Source organism: Ambystoma mexicanum, chromosome 2q (assembly GCF_040938575.1).
Source record: "Ambystoma mexicanum isolate Mex_15411 chromosome 2q, UKY_AmexF1_1, whole genome shotgun sequence".
Lineage (NCBI taxonomy): Eukaryota > Metazoa > Chordata > Amphibia > Caudata > Ambystomatidae > Ambystoma > Ambystoma mexicanum.
The window spans coordinates 1,101,151,989-1,101,169,186 of record NC_090924.1 but is presented as its reverse complement, the minus strand read 5'-3'; the positions used below and the strand labels follow the sequence as shown (position 1 = coordinate 1,101,169,186).

At 47.1% G+C, this 17,198-nt stretch overlaps 1 protein-coding gene across 2 annotated transcripts in view; it reads right to left on the bottom strand.

Moving 5' to 3' along the window:
• Positions 1-17,198, bottom strand: part of VPS50 (VPS50 subunit of EARP/GARPII complex) — a 2,190,829-nt gene that overhangs the window by 435,577 nt on the left and 1,738,054 nt on the right. For both annotated transcript variants that reach the window (XM_069648466.1, XM_069648467.1), the window contains one exon: positions 11,847-11,968. In XM_069648466.1, coding sequence (XP_069504567.1) covers positions 11,847-11,968 — 122 coding nt within the window. The remainder of the gene's footprint in view (positions 1-11,846; positions 11,969-17,198) is intronic.

Sequence of the window (17,198 nt, the reverse complement as noted above, 5' to 3'; positions counted from 1 at the left end):
TGGTCTCCGGATGCATCTCCACTGCCACGGTTTGATTTTGACTACTGGCATAAGTATCCATTGGCCCTTTCTTTTTGCTCCCAGGGGTTTTTGATGCTTTGCCTGCTTTATTTGGTTCCCCCATGTTGGCACAGGACAGCGTGCCTATCCCAATTGAACTTCTGTTAGGAAGAATTCTCTCTTTTGGCTGAATTTCCAAACCTAGCGAATCCCCCAGCAGCTTTGCTGGATTTCTGGGGGTTTGTTTGTTTCCTCCTGCCAAGAGTGAGACTCTTTTCCTCCCACTCTTGGACATGATTAATAGTATTCCTTTCACTGGTAATGTGTTTTATGGGCTATGGGGTCCTTTACTCCATAGGGTCTCATGTGTTTTTCCTATGTGTGTTACACAGCACCCTCAGTGCAGTAACACAGGGGTGTCATAGTGACACCCGACCATAGACTCCATACCGTGGGACTGACTACTGCCTCCCAGGGCATGTAAAGTCACCATTGGCTTTACTAGTCCCAAATTATTAACAGAAACCAGTACAAACCATCATATTGTGGACGTACTGGTCGGGGCAATTCGATTGCCCCGGGGTCTGTTAGTTGAGGGGGCACATCTCCGTCCCACCTGATCGAGTTTTGGCTGGTGGCAGTGGAAACTACTTTTTATATTCGACCGCAAATATTTTCCTATGGGATTTTCCCATTGTTCGAGGCTACCAACTTTAATTATTTAATTCTCATAGCCTCGAACATACCGCTGGTTTATTTAATTAATATTAATTCTCCGGTTGGTATTTTTTGCCAAGACTCGATTCCAAAATGGTGTTTGTGTTCTCTTCTGTGACTCCAATCCAAGTCGAGCCCTTTGTTCCACTTTTTTTGGCGGGCTTCTCCACAGAAGCCTCCAAAAGTGGTGCCACTCTGTCTGGGTACCACAGGGGGTGTGGGAGGGGGTTTAGGCACCCTGGACCGAGTTACCTAGGTAACTCAGGTCGCACTCTTGTGTGATTGGCCCAAGTGGCGAGCCGGCCGGCTCACCACTTAGCATGTTTGAGTGACAGCTAGGCTGAGTGAATGGGGGTTTTCTGCATAAAAGCAGGGCTTTGGGGACTGGAACTTCAGAAGTCGCCACAGGAACTGAGAATCCGACGAGGGAGAAGCTGAGCCGACCTACCACGACGACACCACCGTTGGAGCCCTGCAGAACCGACTCACCACTTCCCGACGACAGAGAAGATCTCCCGGCTGGAGAGGCTTCTTCCCCTGACTGGTGGGCACAACCAGTTTTCCTTTCTTTCTTCGCACCCCAGCCCGGTTTGTGGTCAAACTGCCCGTGCCAAGCACGCCGGCAGCCGGATAGCAACTCACCACTGAACCGCAAACACCGGACCGCTCCTTGTACCTGAGAAACTCCGCGGCTGGTTTCTTCCCTGGCAGTGCAACGGACTCCTGTCTTCCTCCACGACGAGATCCTCTCGTCCCCCGGATGAAGCACCGACTTGCACCCGCTGCCAGGAACAACTGCCCCCGCTGGAGCGTTCTCACCACTTTAAGGTACCGTGTCCGCCAGGCCTCCCTTTCTAAAGATTGCTACAAGGTAATAATAACTCCTTAACCTTCTGGACTGGGCTGGCCGCCTTGACCCTTGACTGGTCCCTTTCTGTGGTCTAACTCCTTTTTGAACCTTTACAAAACCTTTGTGCACTGCAACTGTGTGACCTTGGACACATTTCGTTTGGATCCTCTGAAAGTGGATCCGGCCTCTTGAACTCTAACTTCACGGTTTTACTTTGCCTTCCTCCCTTGTTGTGTTCTTGAAAAAGTGTTGGGATCTGTTTCAATTTGTTCTCTGCTTTTCTCTCCCTTTTTAAAACAAACTATTAGAGTGCCATCAACGTAAAGCGCTCACCGCTGTCTGGAAATAAGTGGGGCTTTACTTAAGACTTGTCTAATATTCTTTTAAGTGAGTGTATATCTTTTAGTGACCGTGTTTTTGAATTGCTTATTATTAGTGCCTGTGTGTTTTTCTAGATGTGGTTTTAATTAAATAATTATATCTCTTTTACACCAAGCCCTGGTCAGTGTTTACTTGTTCTATTGTGTGCTCTTGACCTATTGTGAATATTCTGTATGCTGCCTAACTCTTCTTGAGGGAAGTCTGACTGCTCAGCCACAGCTACCAAGTGAATCTGTGTGGTACAGACTGCTACCAAGTGGGTTTACTGCCAAACACCTATAGTCCTAAATCTTTTGCAGTGGTCCCAGAGGGAACTACACAGGTTTCTGCCTAACAACTTCTATCGATGTTTTAGGGCAATGATTTCTGTAGATGTTCGCCCCTCACCCTGTGTCTTGATCGACATGCAATGGCTGGGGATATAAATATGTCTGCGACCTTAACCAAGTCTTAGGAATCCAGAGCGTATCGGCCACAAGTGAATTGCGTCCTCCCACGCACGTAATGTTTCAGTTGCATTATCTCACAGCCTTTAACTCTCCCTTTTGATGCCAAAGTGCTGCAGAGCCATGTCTGTGTGTCTTCAGATGTTTAAGAGGAGGTGGTGTAGTAGACGTTGGATGTTATTATGGCCTCCTCAGTGCACAATCAGAGGTGTTTTCCTGCTTAAAGTTCAAGTGTGCTTCCTGGATTGACCAGTAATGTCACTTCAGGCCAGTCGAACCGCGTGCGTACACCACGGGGGTCAGAACCCCACAGCCGTTGGTTCCGGGCTTTATAGTATGCCTCAGGTCAGGATATTGTATTGCTTGTGGTTCATCAATGTTAAATGGATCGTGAGAACTTGGGTGTTAGTGTCTCTTCAACAACGAATCCGCGCCAACCGGCACGCGGTTCTATTCGCCCCAATCCTTGTGTGTGCCGGCATAGGTCGCCCACCGCAGCCACCAGAATGCAGGAACGCTCCAGCCGCTAGGCCGGGCAGCGGTATGGGCAGGAGATTAACACACAGCCGGGTAGCGCCCGTCAAACCTCACCCCCGCATCCCATAGTATCTTACTTGGTTTCTCGCGTGTTCACCGTCTCGCAGTCAGTGAGCCGAGGTGCCCACCAAGTCAGCCAGGAACACCGCAGGATCACCGCCAAGCGCATCATCTGGGGAGGGTGACGGGCGTTCACAGCAGTCCTCAGTTGGGGGCCCGATCAAGCACAGGTACCCCAGGAAGGCACCAGGCGCTGCCGTCCTCCAAGCGTATCAAAGATAGGAGCCGTATGTTTGGGCCAGGCGTCAACCGCCACCGCAGGCTCCTCCCCCCTGCAGCCCACAGCCCCTCCGCATCCACGGCAATCGGGTGAATCAACCTGGTTCTGTGCGTCGGGCCGTCACAGTGCTGAGCGTCGACGGATGTTCACTCGGGCATATCTCAGCGATCCTGGGTAGTAGCAAGTCCAGTTTTCCGGCCTCCCAAACAGCCTCGGAATTGATAGATTAGCGCAGGATATTACGGTGGAGCAGGAGCTCTGAAATCAAGCGGCCATTTTTCTTGTGCGCAACAGCGCCCCCTGCCCAGTGGTTTTCTGAGGAAGGGCGCAGATGTGCCTCCTGGATGAAGGCCACATCGATTTTTTGTCGATGCAGGTATTGTGTTATTTTCCTCATTTTGGCTCCTTTAATGTTCCATGTGGCTAGTCTGAATTTGTCTGGGTTACTTTCGTTGTTTTAGCTGCGTGGTTTTGGATTGACTTGTTTCGTAGTTTTAGGCGGCCGTCTTTGGCCATATATTGTCTTGGATTTGCCGCCTTGGTGATTGATGTTGGGTTAAGTTGTCGTGTGGTAGACGTTGGTCTGTTGATTTTAGTAGGGGTCAGGTGTGGGATAACTTGGCAGTGGTTGGTGCATGTTCTGAGTAACTAACTTGTTTTAACTGGGTACTCTTTCCCCAACTTGGGGCCCTTCCCCTTCTCCCCCCCTGTCGGGCAACTCCCAATCCGCCCAAAGTAAACCCCCGCCCCTTTAATACAACTATAGCAAACAGTGCTGTGCTTGTGGCGCTGGTGCCCTCCAAGAGCTACTGGCCCCGACGTATATGCTACGGATCGTGTGCTTGTGCTTCCTTCTCGCGAGTCTATTAGTATGCATGGTGTTTCCATTGGTCTGTTTTCAAGGAGGTCCCCCCCTGTTTCTTTTTCTTCTTTGCGGTTTTGGAAGGTCTCTTAGTTGGCGGCAGCCGATGTTATCAAGGAAGGAGTTGGCCTCTTCGGGGGACAGAAAGAACTGTGTTTTCTCTGCATGGAGGATGCACAGTTTAGCCGGGAATAGCATTGAGTATTGCATTTGCTCCTTACGAAGGCACCTTTTTACCCCTCCAAAGGCTCTGTGCGATGCTTGCACCGCTGGCGAGAAGTCTGGGAAGATCTGTATTTTGTCACCATCGTATTGGATGTCGCCTTTCTCCATTGCCTGCTTGAGTATCAGGTCGCGGTCTCTGAAATTTAGTATTTTTGCAATGATGGGACGGGGTGCTGCCCCTGGGATCGGACGGTTGGCCAGTAGTCTGTGTGCTCTTTCTACGACAAACAGTGGGGAGAATGCAGGTGGTCCGAAAATGCCTTTGCAAAGCTGTTCCACGAAGTCCTCCATCTTTGACAGGGCTTGTTGTTCTCTCACTCTTACCAGTCTGATATTATTTCGGCGGCTGGACCCTTCTAAATCTTCCTTTTTGGCAGCTATTTCTTTCATCTGGAGCTTGGTCGACAATGAGGTGGTATTGTCTTCTAGGTCAGAGTCTCTCTGCTCGACAGTGTCTAGTCTTTCACCATGCTTATCAAGGCAGTGTTGGATTTGATCCACCTTGGATGAGAGAGTGTCGATCTTGGAGCCCAGATTGCCTATTCCTGCCTTGAGGTCAAAGAGGATTTCTTTTATATCGAAAGTTGAGGGATGTGCCTGCTTATTGTCATAGTCCATGTCTGAAGCCGGGGCGTGTTCTTTGTTTGGCTGCTTGGGGTTCTTCGCTATAGCCTCAGCCTCACAGATCAGTTTCTGTTGAGACTTGTCTGTCTTTCCCATACTGCTGTTGCCGCCTTTGCTGCGGTTGTGTGGGGTCGATAGGGAGGTGAGGGAATCTTCTAGGCGGTGAGCAGGATGGTATCCAGGTATGGTTTGACTGCGCGGTAGGGGGGTGCCGCCGACCGTGTGCACAGAGTCCCTCTGGAAGGTAGCCCAGTTCTCGTGCGTCAGGACAGATCAGTCTTGTGGCCGGTGGTTATCTGGGCCTGGTAGGTGTTTTGATGGGTGTTATATCCTTAATTTTTGGTAGGGAGCCGCGTGGGAGGCAGCGTCCTGCTTTCTCTCCAGGCTAGGTTTTAAGATTTTTGTAGGGTCTGTTGGTGATCACTTTTCCGTGGGGTTTGGTGTGTTGGAGGTTCGCAGTTGTCTGCTGTTGTCAGGGAGCTATGGACTGGACGTTGCTCATTTCTTTTTTGGAGTGGATGCCCTACTGCGGTGGCAGCATGAAGTATGGAGGCGTGCAGTGTTCCTGGGGGTGTTGGTGCAGTCCATGCATATTTGCAGAGTTAGTAGGGGTTTACCGCCCGTTAGTTTCTGGGGGAGGGGGTCCCGTGGATCAGGCCGGCACCATCCACGGCCGCAATGGGGCCAGCCCGCTGGCAAGGGCCTGCCTGGCATCCAGCTCTGGTCTCAGAGCCGCTCAGTGCTCTCGTCGGGCTGCGGCCCCCACTCCACTTCTCACCACGACCGCCAAGGCAACGGCGACCGGTGCCCAGCTCATGGGTCGGGGCTGCCCGGTGCTGTCGTTGGTTTGCAGTCCCTCCTCCACCTCTCCCTGCGTCCGTTGAGTTGATGGCGGGCGGCTGTACCCACGAGCTGTAGCTGGCTGCTTTTAGAGCTTCTCAGGTGTCTCGGGGTCTTCTATAGCATGTATCGTTGGTGGAAGGGGTGTATGCTTGTGGGAAGCACTTTCTTTTCAGGATTTATTCGGGGCTCAGTGCGCAGCTCGTTAGAGAGCTGCCATCTTGGATGGCTCTCTAGCGCCCTCTCTGATTCAACTTATCCTCTAAGCCCATTGGGGTCCTATCAAAGAAAATTAAGTCATTGGAAAAACACCAGCCAATGCATCCTCATATGAGGCAGCCTAACTGGGATCATATTATTCACCTTCCATAGTTCCTCAATGTCACTCACATAGATATTAAAAAGAGTTGGAGATATAGGATGCATCCCTGTCTAAGTCCAAGGTGAGAAGGAATTGACCTAGTCATAGAACCTTCCAGGGTGATTCTAATCTTAAGTGAGGAATTGGTATGTAGTAGGGCGATTAGTTGTACCAGTTTTAGGGGGACATTACAGAGAGCATCTTTGACCACAGGACGGAACGCACAACACGGTCAAAGGCACAAGACATATCCAGTGAGGCCAAATAAATTGGTCACACTCCCTCCCGCCTAATCGTCTAGAGTAAATGTGCCAAGATAGTTGCATTAAGAGGGGTTCCCATAGTCTGCCGAAAGCCTACCTGAAAACGAGACAAGATGGTAATTGTTGCATTACCTGATTAAGATCCCTTAGAATAAGAATTGCAAAGACCTTGCTTATGGCATCTATGAGCGCAATAGGTTGATAGATGGATTATCTTTGGCCCCTTTTTTATGTATCGGTATGACGACAGACTTGGGCCATGGTGGCGGAATCCTATGTGTCTTAAAAATATAATCAATGCAAGGTTTTATCCACCCACAGGATGGAAGCCTGCATCCAGACAAAAGGTGGTAAATCGTTGGGCCTGGAGCCCTAGATGGTTTCAATTTAACAATAGCCCATAGCAGATCCTCCTCTAACCATGTGCATGTCCATTGGCCCCTTTCTTATGTATCGGTATGACGACAGACTTGGGCCATGGTGGCGGAATCCTATGTGTCTTAAAAATATAATCAAAGCAAGGTTTTATCCACCCACAGGATGGAAGCCTGCATCCAGACAAAAGGTGGTAAATCGTCGGGCCTGGAGCCCTAGATGGTTTCAATTTAACAATAGCCCATAGCAGATCCTCCTCTAACCATGTGCATAGCTCAGGCTCAATCGGTCCCTCCGTGGGGTCATCTTGTCCACAGAACTCGTTGGGTAGATGGAATTTTAGATTAATGAAGTTCACTGAATCTGGCTCTGAGATAGGACAATCCATGTGTGCTTTAACCCCACCTACCAATTGATTTACACAAAACCAGATTTGCCACAAATTCCTACACAAAAGATGTTTCAAAATGGAATAATTATCGTTCATGTAAACCTCATATTGTATTGAGATTAGGAAATTATTGTGGCATTGGCAGATCAATCTTTTATTAGTTAGGTACTCAATGGGCGGTTACCCTCTCCTTTTTAGATGTTTAATACTACTACGTTTTTCTCTCTTTTAGTTGGCAATTCTTGCATCATACCGATGAGAAGTACACATTTTATTTGAATCCTCATCCTTCCAAGTCAAATATTTTATACATGCCATCACAATCAGATACCAGTCTGCCAATGTTCCACAGGGTTGACACCACCACTCTGCCTTCCCACTAGCTTCAACCACTGCAACCTCCAAGAGCTGCATGTATTTTAGAGACTGTTTTTCATTCCATCTTACTGAAAGACCTCTTCTATCTAAAGACAGCCACGTGATGGACGGATTCCATTCATGTACGAAGTGTCGAAAGATGAAATCGAAATATATCATCAAATGATCCCCTAACAGAGGATCGTGAATGTTAAGAGGCTCACTTTTTAAAATGAATTGCTGAGAGACAAAGAAATTATCAATCCAAGAGCAAGTCATTCCCATGTGCCATGTAAATAGGTAACGTGTGCCCTGATGTTGAACCTCTGGTTGAGTAAATTCTCAATCAACCATGAAGGAGTCCCAAACAGCCCCCCTAATGGAGCTAGTTTGGGAGACATGGGGGAAGGCACTAGCTAAATTTAATCTAGCCCCCTGTGTGCAGTTAGAATTGAAGTCACCACCTACAATTATAGCATGTTCTCTTCACCCTACTAGCCAGGATTCAAATATCTGAACTGCTGAAAAACTACCATATTTTGTCTTGCAGGATTCCAATCAACATTGGCCAGTAATATGAGACCTTGTAAAATTGTCAGTGAGCAATACTGCCATAGCTGCCACGACAGAGTGAAACACCTTCGTTTGCAGGTTCAAGGCACTGTCTATGGCTGTCCTCCACTCGGTCGACCCTTGTCGACTCGAGTGGCCAGAGAGGTAAAGGTACTATACCCCCTGAGATCAAAGAGCAAAATGTTAATTGTTTCCTGCAAGAAAAGAATGTTCACCTTTCTAATCAGATCCGAGGTGCAAACATCTTTTTAAAGTTATTAAATCCACAAACATACCATAACAGTTTCTTAATAGATGCAAGGTTAGGGTTGGGTCAAGCCATGTCTTATCTCAGAAAAGGACTTAAGCGCCACATATATCCAGGAACAAACCTGACCCTCTTTAAAAATACTAGAAAGCTGGGCTATAGCAACAGAAGAGGATGCAGAGCCTAGATTCTTATTTTTAGTAGTTACCTCAACCCCCAATTTTCCCTACACAGGGAAGGAATCAAAAATCTTTGCTTCCTCCACGGTTTTCAACTCATGCAGTGCAAAGCCCAGCATTGTTAAATTAAAAAGCTGTTCCCATACCATTTTCGAGATAATTGTTGAATGCAAATATGCAACCATTCTATTATTGGGAACTATTGAAAGAGATATAAAAATCAATGTCTTCCGACTGTAAAGACCTCAACGTCGGAATCTGTTTAAGGCGGAGGTGAGCACAGGTCAGAACTCGTAGGCTGCAATGGGAGCAAGTTATTGCCCATATCCTTGACTAGATTGGAACCCAGAGCCGTAGAAGTCAAGTTTGAGCCCTCTGTATGCAGGTTTAGTAGTCCCTCATCTCCGAATTACACATTGGGAATTCGCAAGTACTCCGGTCCTCAGTTTTTGGTATGTAGAGCGGCTGCCATAGGGGAAACAGAGAACTAGTATTGGTAGTGTTGCTTATAAAGGTTAGCACCGCAAGAGGGGCTAAGGATCTCACTACTGATCCAGACTCCCCAACTTTGAAGCAGCAAACTTTTGATTCAATTCCACGTACTTTCACCAAGTAATAATCCAACAGACTCTTTATATACAGAAAGAAGTGTCTGTTTCTTACCACTTACAGAGCCTTAGTTGGAGCCACTGCTTCGCCGAACCCTCTCACCCTCCACCAAACACAAAACACACTGCTGCACACTGATGCGCTCCACAGTGCACAAGGTTTATGAGGGATAAGGTCCACCTCCACCTTGATGCTGCATTCGGGAGACAGAAAATAAAGAGTGCTGGCGTCTCAACTCGACAAAATACACTTCTGCACACAGCTGTGCTTCGTGGTGTGCAGGGTTTATGATGGATAGGTCCGCCTCTTCCTTAATGCAGAGTTCGGGAGACAGAAAAGAAAGAGTGCTGAGGTCTCGACTCCACAAAACACACTGCTGCATACAAGGTTCTTCCTTTTCAGGGAAAAATACTGTCTCTCATCCCATGGGAATCTTCCTACCACCCTGCGGCCTGCCTCCTTCAAGTTGATCCTCCTGCAGTACACCACCCCAAGGGTTGGGATAAGCAAGCAACTGTCTTTCCCTGGACACCAGGAGGAGACTCTAGGTAGGGTTTCAGTGAGGGATTCATCACAGTGTTCGGAAAGGTTTTGGGGCACGGGCTGTGGCAGAGGACAGCAAGGAGGTGGTTGCTAAGCAGTTTTTCCTCCACTGCCTCTGGGGGAACATATGAACATCCTTTGTCGTCTCTTGGTAGCCTGACCTTTTCCTCTTTGGCCAAAAGAGTAAAAAAGAAAGGAACGCCCTCTACAAGCTGGCGGATGGTTTCCCCTAAAGATTTTGCAGTAGCATTTCCTAGCTTTCATCTGCCTTTGTTTGGAAAAGATTGGAGCCATAGAAGGGCATGTTTAGGAGCCTTGATTGGATAATGGGGCAAACCCAGACTTGCCAAACCATGCAAATCTTCTTACTACCTCACTCAAGCCCATACACCGGCTGATGCAGTCGGACGCATCATGGCCTGATTGAAGGGACTGGGAGGGAGCCTCCATGCCATCACTGATAAGATTGTTAAAACCATCTCTCATCTCCCCTTCGGGAATGTTTTCTGGCGCCTGAGAAATTACATCCAATAATGTATAGGTGTATTGTTCCAGAACACAAGATGCATTAATGTCTTTCAGTGCCATTGCATCCAGCAGAAAATACCCTCTTAGCCAGCGCATCATATTTCTTACTGTCACTACCCGAGGGGATGGTAAGATAAGCTGCAGCCTTTGTGGTGAAAGTATCTGTGTGGGCCACCAAACGTTCGAGTGAAAGGTGCCTGGAGAGGAAGTCAGGGTGAACAGAAGAAGACCTGTACCTCTTCTCCAGCATAGGCTGATGGGCAGCTCAGGCTCCTTAGGAAGGCCTCAATTCAAAATGGCTATATGGTCATCCTCAGTAATGTCCTCAGCAGGATGCCCCCAACCCAAATACTCAATCACCCTATTCATGACCATTGTATATGGGAGCATTAGGGTGAGAGTGTGTGTCTTGAGTGTCAAATTCCACCTCAGGAGAGGTATCCAGACCACTGGTTTCTTTCAGACATGTGGTTAGGTTTTCAAACCGGGATTAGTCCGAGATCAATTTCTCAGGAAAATTGGGAGTTCCAAAACGTTCATACCCAGAGGGTACAATGTCATCTTCTTCCTCCTCTTCCTCAAAGATGGACCCAAAGGACCATAAGAAATCAGTCTTAGATTTGGGTTTAAAACTCATCTCTGAGGTCGACGTTGACATCGAAGGGCCCTTGAACTGCGACTCCGTAGAGTGGGAAGTCACAGAAGCTTTTTGCTTTGATGAAGTCTCTGTGGTCGACGTTACGCAAGACGACATCCCTGAGGTCTTCAGACTCAGGCACTTGGGTCCGCGGGTCAAAGCCTTGCTGGATTCCCTGCCGGCCTTGCAAGACGCTGTGGATCCGACAGCCTCTGTTGGCTCTTTTGATTGACCAGGAGGGGCCTCCTTCGAAAAGACATACATTATCTTTTCTCTGGCCTTTGCAAATTCGGTCACAGAAGCAGTCTTATCAGGAAAATGTAACTGATGCTTGATCGGCGAAGATGAGGAACGATGACCTTGTTTCTTCGACTTCTTCTTAGACGATGAAGAGAAAGAGTGACAGGAATCACTCCTGGATCTTGATCGTTTGGAATGTCGAGATCGTTTCTTGGGCATTCCGGGAGACTTAGCTCCAGAAGTGGAGCTTCTCTCTTTGGAAGACTTTCTTTTTGAAAGATGTGGAAGACGGAGACTTGGAGACCAACCGACCCAGGGTGAGTTTAGATCTTCTCTCCTTTAGATCTTGCTGGTCATCGTTTGGCAGGAGCCACACTCGATGACCTAATTTTCACAACAAGGCACCAGAGACAACTCTTGTGTGACTCAGTGACCGATAACTTCAAATCACAGTCCGTACAACTCTTGATGTCCATACTCATGCTATGCATGCAGAAAACCCAAACTGAGGCAACAGGTGTAGTGTGTGCTATTCATACTATCATTGAGGTCACGTCCGGGCATGGGAATGGTAACCATCGAGGGACCTCGACTCGGTGCCACATAGCGCCCCCCTGCTGCCGAAATATTTTCTGACACTGCAAAGCAGGATATGGATATTTCTAAGATGAGGAATCCACGGGAGGACACAATACATTAGAAATCTATTTTATTAAAAATGTATTACTTCATTACTTCATCTAAAACACAGCCACCTAAAAAAATAATAACATTAACTTACCGTATCATTTCGACCAAAGAACGTATACACAGCATACAAATAGTAATCAAATAGCTGAGACATACAGTGAATTACATCAAAAGCAATTGGTTTGAGGATGGTCATCATTTGCATGTATTTTCCTATAAGAAAAGAGAAAAGGTTTGCAGGTTTTATACAATATACTATGAGTAAACATTGTAACTAACTCTTTCTATAAGTGTAATTAATAAAAATTGTGTGCACAGTATTAAAATCGGGTGCTTAACTGCAGCACTGGTTCTAGTATGTTGTTACCTTTTGTAGAAAACAAACATAATGTTTGCGGGACACTTTGGTGACTGGTAAAACTAGAAACATCTCTTTCAGGTCCTTCAGTTACAACTATGATGCCCAAGAGGCTATGCAAACCCACCCTGGTCATCATCTTAAGCTCCTTTTAAGAGTAGCGAATAATGATGGCAATACAATGCTTAACACTAGGAAAGGCAGGCAGGTTTGTAGGTAAATCTATACAACACACACATTTTACTTCTATAGCACTTGATCTTTACAAGACAAGCTCCCCATCCATGTTTTAACAAAATAGCCATTCTCTAGAATCTAGGAAGTACATCAGAGATATTTGTGAGCACTGACTGAACATCATCTCTCGAATCAAAGTAAGTCTTCTTTGAAGAAAGATGCACATCACAAAGAAATGACTGCAGAGAAAGCTGCAGCCCCAGCATGTAAAGTGAGCAGAAGGCAGTCATAAAAATGAATACATTTCCCTTTGGAAACAAAATTCAATGCTACAAAAACGCATCAGGGGGGGCTCCTCAGCTTGTAGATAAATCTATCTCCAGAGCAAAGCAAATTAAAAAGCTGTTTTGCCAGACTGAAGTACACATTAATTACCTCTTGGTAATATTATTTTATATTCCTCCCATGAATTCCTCATCTATGATATCGATCTCTCAGCGCAGCTGCTCTTTGGAACCTTGTCTGCCGCCAGGGGCACAGTGTGGCTCCACATTGGCTTCGCCTGATGCCTCTATGCGCCGACATGACATTGGACTAGATGGTGCGCAGAACCAAGGTGTACTAGCTAACTGCCAAGAGGGGCAGGTAAGGAGGGCAATGAGGAATCCATGGGAAGAACGCTCATCAAAAATAACAGTAGCAAGAGGTAAGTTATTTGTTCTTCTAATGGACTCCGATGGATTCCTCATGTATGATAGACTCACAAAGCAGTCCAATGACCTGGAGGAGGGAGGGTAGCAAGGAAACCACCTAAACCAGAAATCTCTGAAAGACAGCTGTGCCAAAATGAGCGTCCTGACCAGATATAGAATCCAAGCAGTAATGCTTCGACAACCTGTGCAAGGAACCCAAATAGCCACTTGACAAACATTCAGACCAGGCATTACAGAGCTGAGGTGGCAGGCAAACCTCTGGTGAAGAGCGTCTTGAGACCCTCAGGGACCACCTTGCCGGCCAGATCATAGCATTCTGAGATGCAGAGAATGATACAATGAGACATGGGGCCTCATTACAGGTCCAGCAGTAACCGTGCTGGTGCTACCGGTGTGTTGCCGCTGGACACGTAAATATTTACCTGCACCCGACTACCCGGTGGCACCGGGAGATTACAACCCCAGCAGCCCAGAAAGTCAGTACCGGTAAAATGTTGTTCCCCAATCCCATAGAGTCACATAGGACTCAATGGGAATGAGGACATGGAAGCACAACGGTTAACAAAGGTGCCGGTGCTTCCGTAACAGGTCTGCCTAGAGTGGCCGCTGTGCCCAGCAGGGTCAGGCCTGTCGGGCATCGCAGCTCTGGCAGGGAGACCTGTAATATGCCGGCCCGGAAACAAGGGTGCCGGGAAGCTTACCGGCACCCTTGTTTCCGGACCGGCAGGGTCAGAATGGGCTGTTTGGTGATGGCCCTGCTAGCTCAGGCACCAGCGTAACCAAGGAAACGTTGGTCATCAGTTCTGTCCGAGAGACGTAGAACTTGAGAGCCTAAACCAGATCCAATCAATAGAAATGCACCTTTGCCTTAGAGTGATGAGGCGGAGGGAAAAAGATAGGTCGATGGATCTTTTGAGAGAGATGGAAATCAAAGACCACCTTCGGTAGGAAGGACGGTCTAATGCTGAACGCTGCCTTTTCCTCTGACAAAACAAGTAGGGAGGATTAGCAGACAACTCCTGGAGCTCACTCACCCATCTAGTGATAGTGATGGCAACAAGGAAAATCACTGTAGGTGTGAGCATTCTTAATGAGCAAGAATGAAGGAGCTCAAACGGAGCGCCAATTAAAAAGGTCAACACTAAATTTATATCCCACATCCGAACAAGAAACTAGCATGGGGGAACCATCATGGAAACACCCCTCAGGAAATGAATAACCTTGAGGATTGTGGAAAAGGAGTCTTGTTCTGGGGAGCTCTTGTGAGGGGTCAGAAATGCGAGACCGACACAAAGTGGTAGTTTTCTAAATGTTTGCCATTAAAAAATAAAGAGCGGTGAGATAAATGCCTATATTTCCCTATCCTTACGAGGATGTTCCTATCTAGCAAACTAAAGCTAAAGAAAGATGATCTGGTGTCCAAAGGTATCTGACCCTAAAACTAATACATATAACCAAATTGTACAGGGTAAATATATCTGTCTTCAGTTCAACAAAACAGTGCAAATGTTCAAACGTATAGTTCTTACAGAGTACTCCTTGCGACCAGGGTTTGGCTCCCTTCTCCTGGATCAATTCAGGAAAACCCTTGAAAAAGTTCTGTTCAGTTCAACACAACACAAAATGTCCTTTCCATCTAATGCGCCCTTCCACTTGATAAAGTAAATGTCTCTTTCATAAATCACTTATTCAAAAACAAAAGCAATTGATTCCTCCACACGGTATCCTTCCCAGGATGTAAAGCAAATATTAGGATAGGAACAAGTTACTTATCTGTAAGTGTTGTTCTCCATTATGGGTCTGGCATGAATTCACATGATCATGAATATTTCCTGTCGTCAGGCTGGGAATCCTCGGTAAAGAAAAAATCAGTTTCAGTTTAGTTTCTGAACTGTCTTTCTACTAATAACCAATCACTGGTCTCTGGGTCATACTGCCCCATCCAATGACTGCCCTCTACCTAAGCCCCTCCTCTGGCAGCCATCTTCACATTTAGTAGCACTTAAAGTGGCAGTAGGACCAAGAGGGATTGGAGGGAGGGTTTGCATGTGAATCCATGCCAGACCCATGCTGGAGAACAAGAGTTACAGGTAAGCAACTTGTTCCTTCTCCAGCATTGGGTCTGGCATGGATTCACATGCTCATGAATACAAGAATACATAGCAGTACACACATGCACAACCACGGGAGGTGGCAAGGCTCAACATTAAACATTTCAACAACTCAACATTAAGCATCTCTTACCTCCTCACTAGGCTCACCTTGAAGCAAACAGGTTGCGCAGCACTGCCTGGCCGACTCTGGACTCCTCCCTGGAATCCCGGTCGATGCAGTAGAATCTCATGAAGGTGTGTGTCGACCTTCACGTAGCAGCCCTGCAGATGTCCAGCAGGGGCACACCAGACAGGATCGCTGTGGTAGCAGTGATCACTCTAGTTGAATGGGCTCTCGGACGGCCGGGCAACGGTCAGTTTGCCAACCGGTGACAGTGCATGATGCAGCCGGAGAGCCATCTGGAAATGGAAGCCTTCGAGAGGGCCTTCTCTTGGTTCACAGGTCCAAACAGTGGAGTCACTTTGCTGAAAATATTGGGGGGACAGGGGTGGGGTGGTGGGAGGGTGGATGGTGGCTCTTGGGGATAGTTTCGGCCAAATTGTTTGAAAAAGTGTGGTCAAATGGTAGATTTAACTGAATTCGGTCAACACCATTAGTTCGAAGCCGAAGATACCGAACATGAAGAGCTGGGGTTGTGGGGTTGTCCCCCGCTCCCCATGTTTGGTATTTTTGGCTTTGGCCTTTGCAGGTGTGTCCCCTGCTTCTTCAGCATTGGTGGCAAGGGACCCAACAAAAAAAAAGAAGAAAAGGGGAGCCTGCAATGTCAGATCCAACCCGTGTTAGATGGATGGATCTGATGCTGCAGGGTACAGGAAAGGCAGCGGATGGAGAAAAAGTAAGGTGGGGAGGTTTATGGGTGTACTGGCGGTTTGGGGGGACATGGGTTTGGTTTTTTGTATCGAGGTAAAAACGTATTTGCAGCGAAAATTACTACGGTCAATTCCGCTGTGATTTTGTACCTCAGTCAAACAACTTAAATCACTGAGGGATAACACTATACTACTACACCACAAGAGTCCATTGCCAACGCTCTGTTATAACTTTCATAATAAGACTGGTGGCGTGTCCTTAAAATTCAATTGGGCCCCCATACATCTTCAGCCAGCCTGCCATGCACCCAGTGAGACAACATAACATTCACAAACTTAATTCCAATAAAACATACAAAAAATGCATTATTTATCATTCATTCAGACACAAAAGTCAACACACATATACTTGCATACACTCTCACTCACACACAAATGCACCCAGCACCTCCATTGACATACACTGTGGGCACACAACATTTATATGTACATACATATACAATAACACATGGAATCAGTGGAGCAAGGTCCATTGAGCAGACCTGACTTTATCACCCATTGACCCCTGAAATTTTGGGCTAAGTTAACTTGACCTAGCTGAACTATAAAGCCATGGCTGAAAGGAACAGATTCACTGGAATGTCAGCAATTCCCTTGATTTTTCCTTTCATTCAAAGGCAGAAGCCATCCGTTAATGCAGTGCAGTGGGTGACCAAGTATACTTGTTATCAATTTTTAAATGCCATATATCTCCAAACTTGGGTTCTGCACAGCACCTTATATGCGTACTTGCTGATACATTTTTTCTACAAGATTGAAATTAAGGTATGTTTTCCTGTGTTCAAATTGCTCTAAGCAGTGGACTACCGAGCGGGAGAAGCAGGGGGGCAAGCTGCCCCCATGGCTCTTTTAAGAGCCAGGCGGGAACATTTATCATGGGGGCACCTCTCCCTGAAGGCACCTCAAAGAAGGTGCCCAACAGCAAGAGTGTCCCACTGGCTGGACAATGTGTGCTGAGCAATTCCTGCACAGCACGCTCATTGTCCTGGCAGCAGGACACCTTACCTGTTCCGAATGGTAGAGGTGTCCCGCTGCCAGGACAATGTCCCAAGGAGCTCCGAGCAGCAAAGGGTCCTCACGTTGCTCTGTATCAACAGAGCATTACAATGTTAGCCATTAGCCACTGATCAGAGGGAGGGGGGTACTATTAGCATGGACTTTTGTCCCTTTAGAAATGTGAATTGGGGGGTGATCAGAAGTGAGAAGGGTGC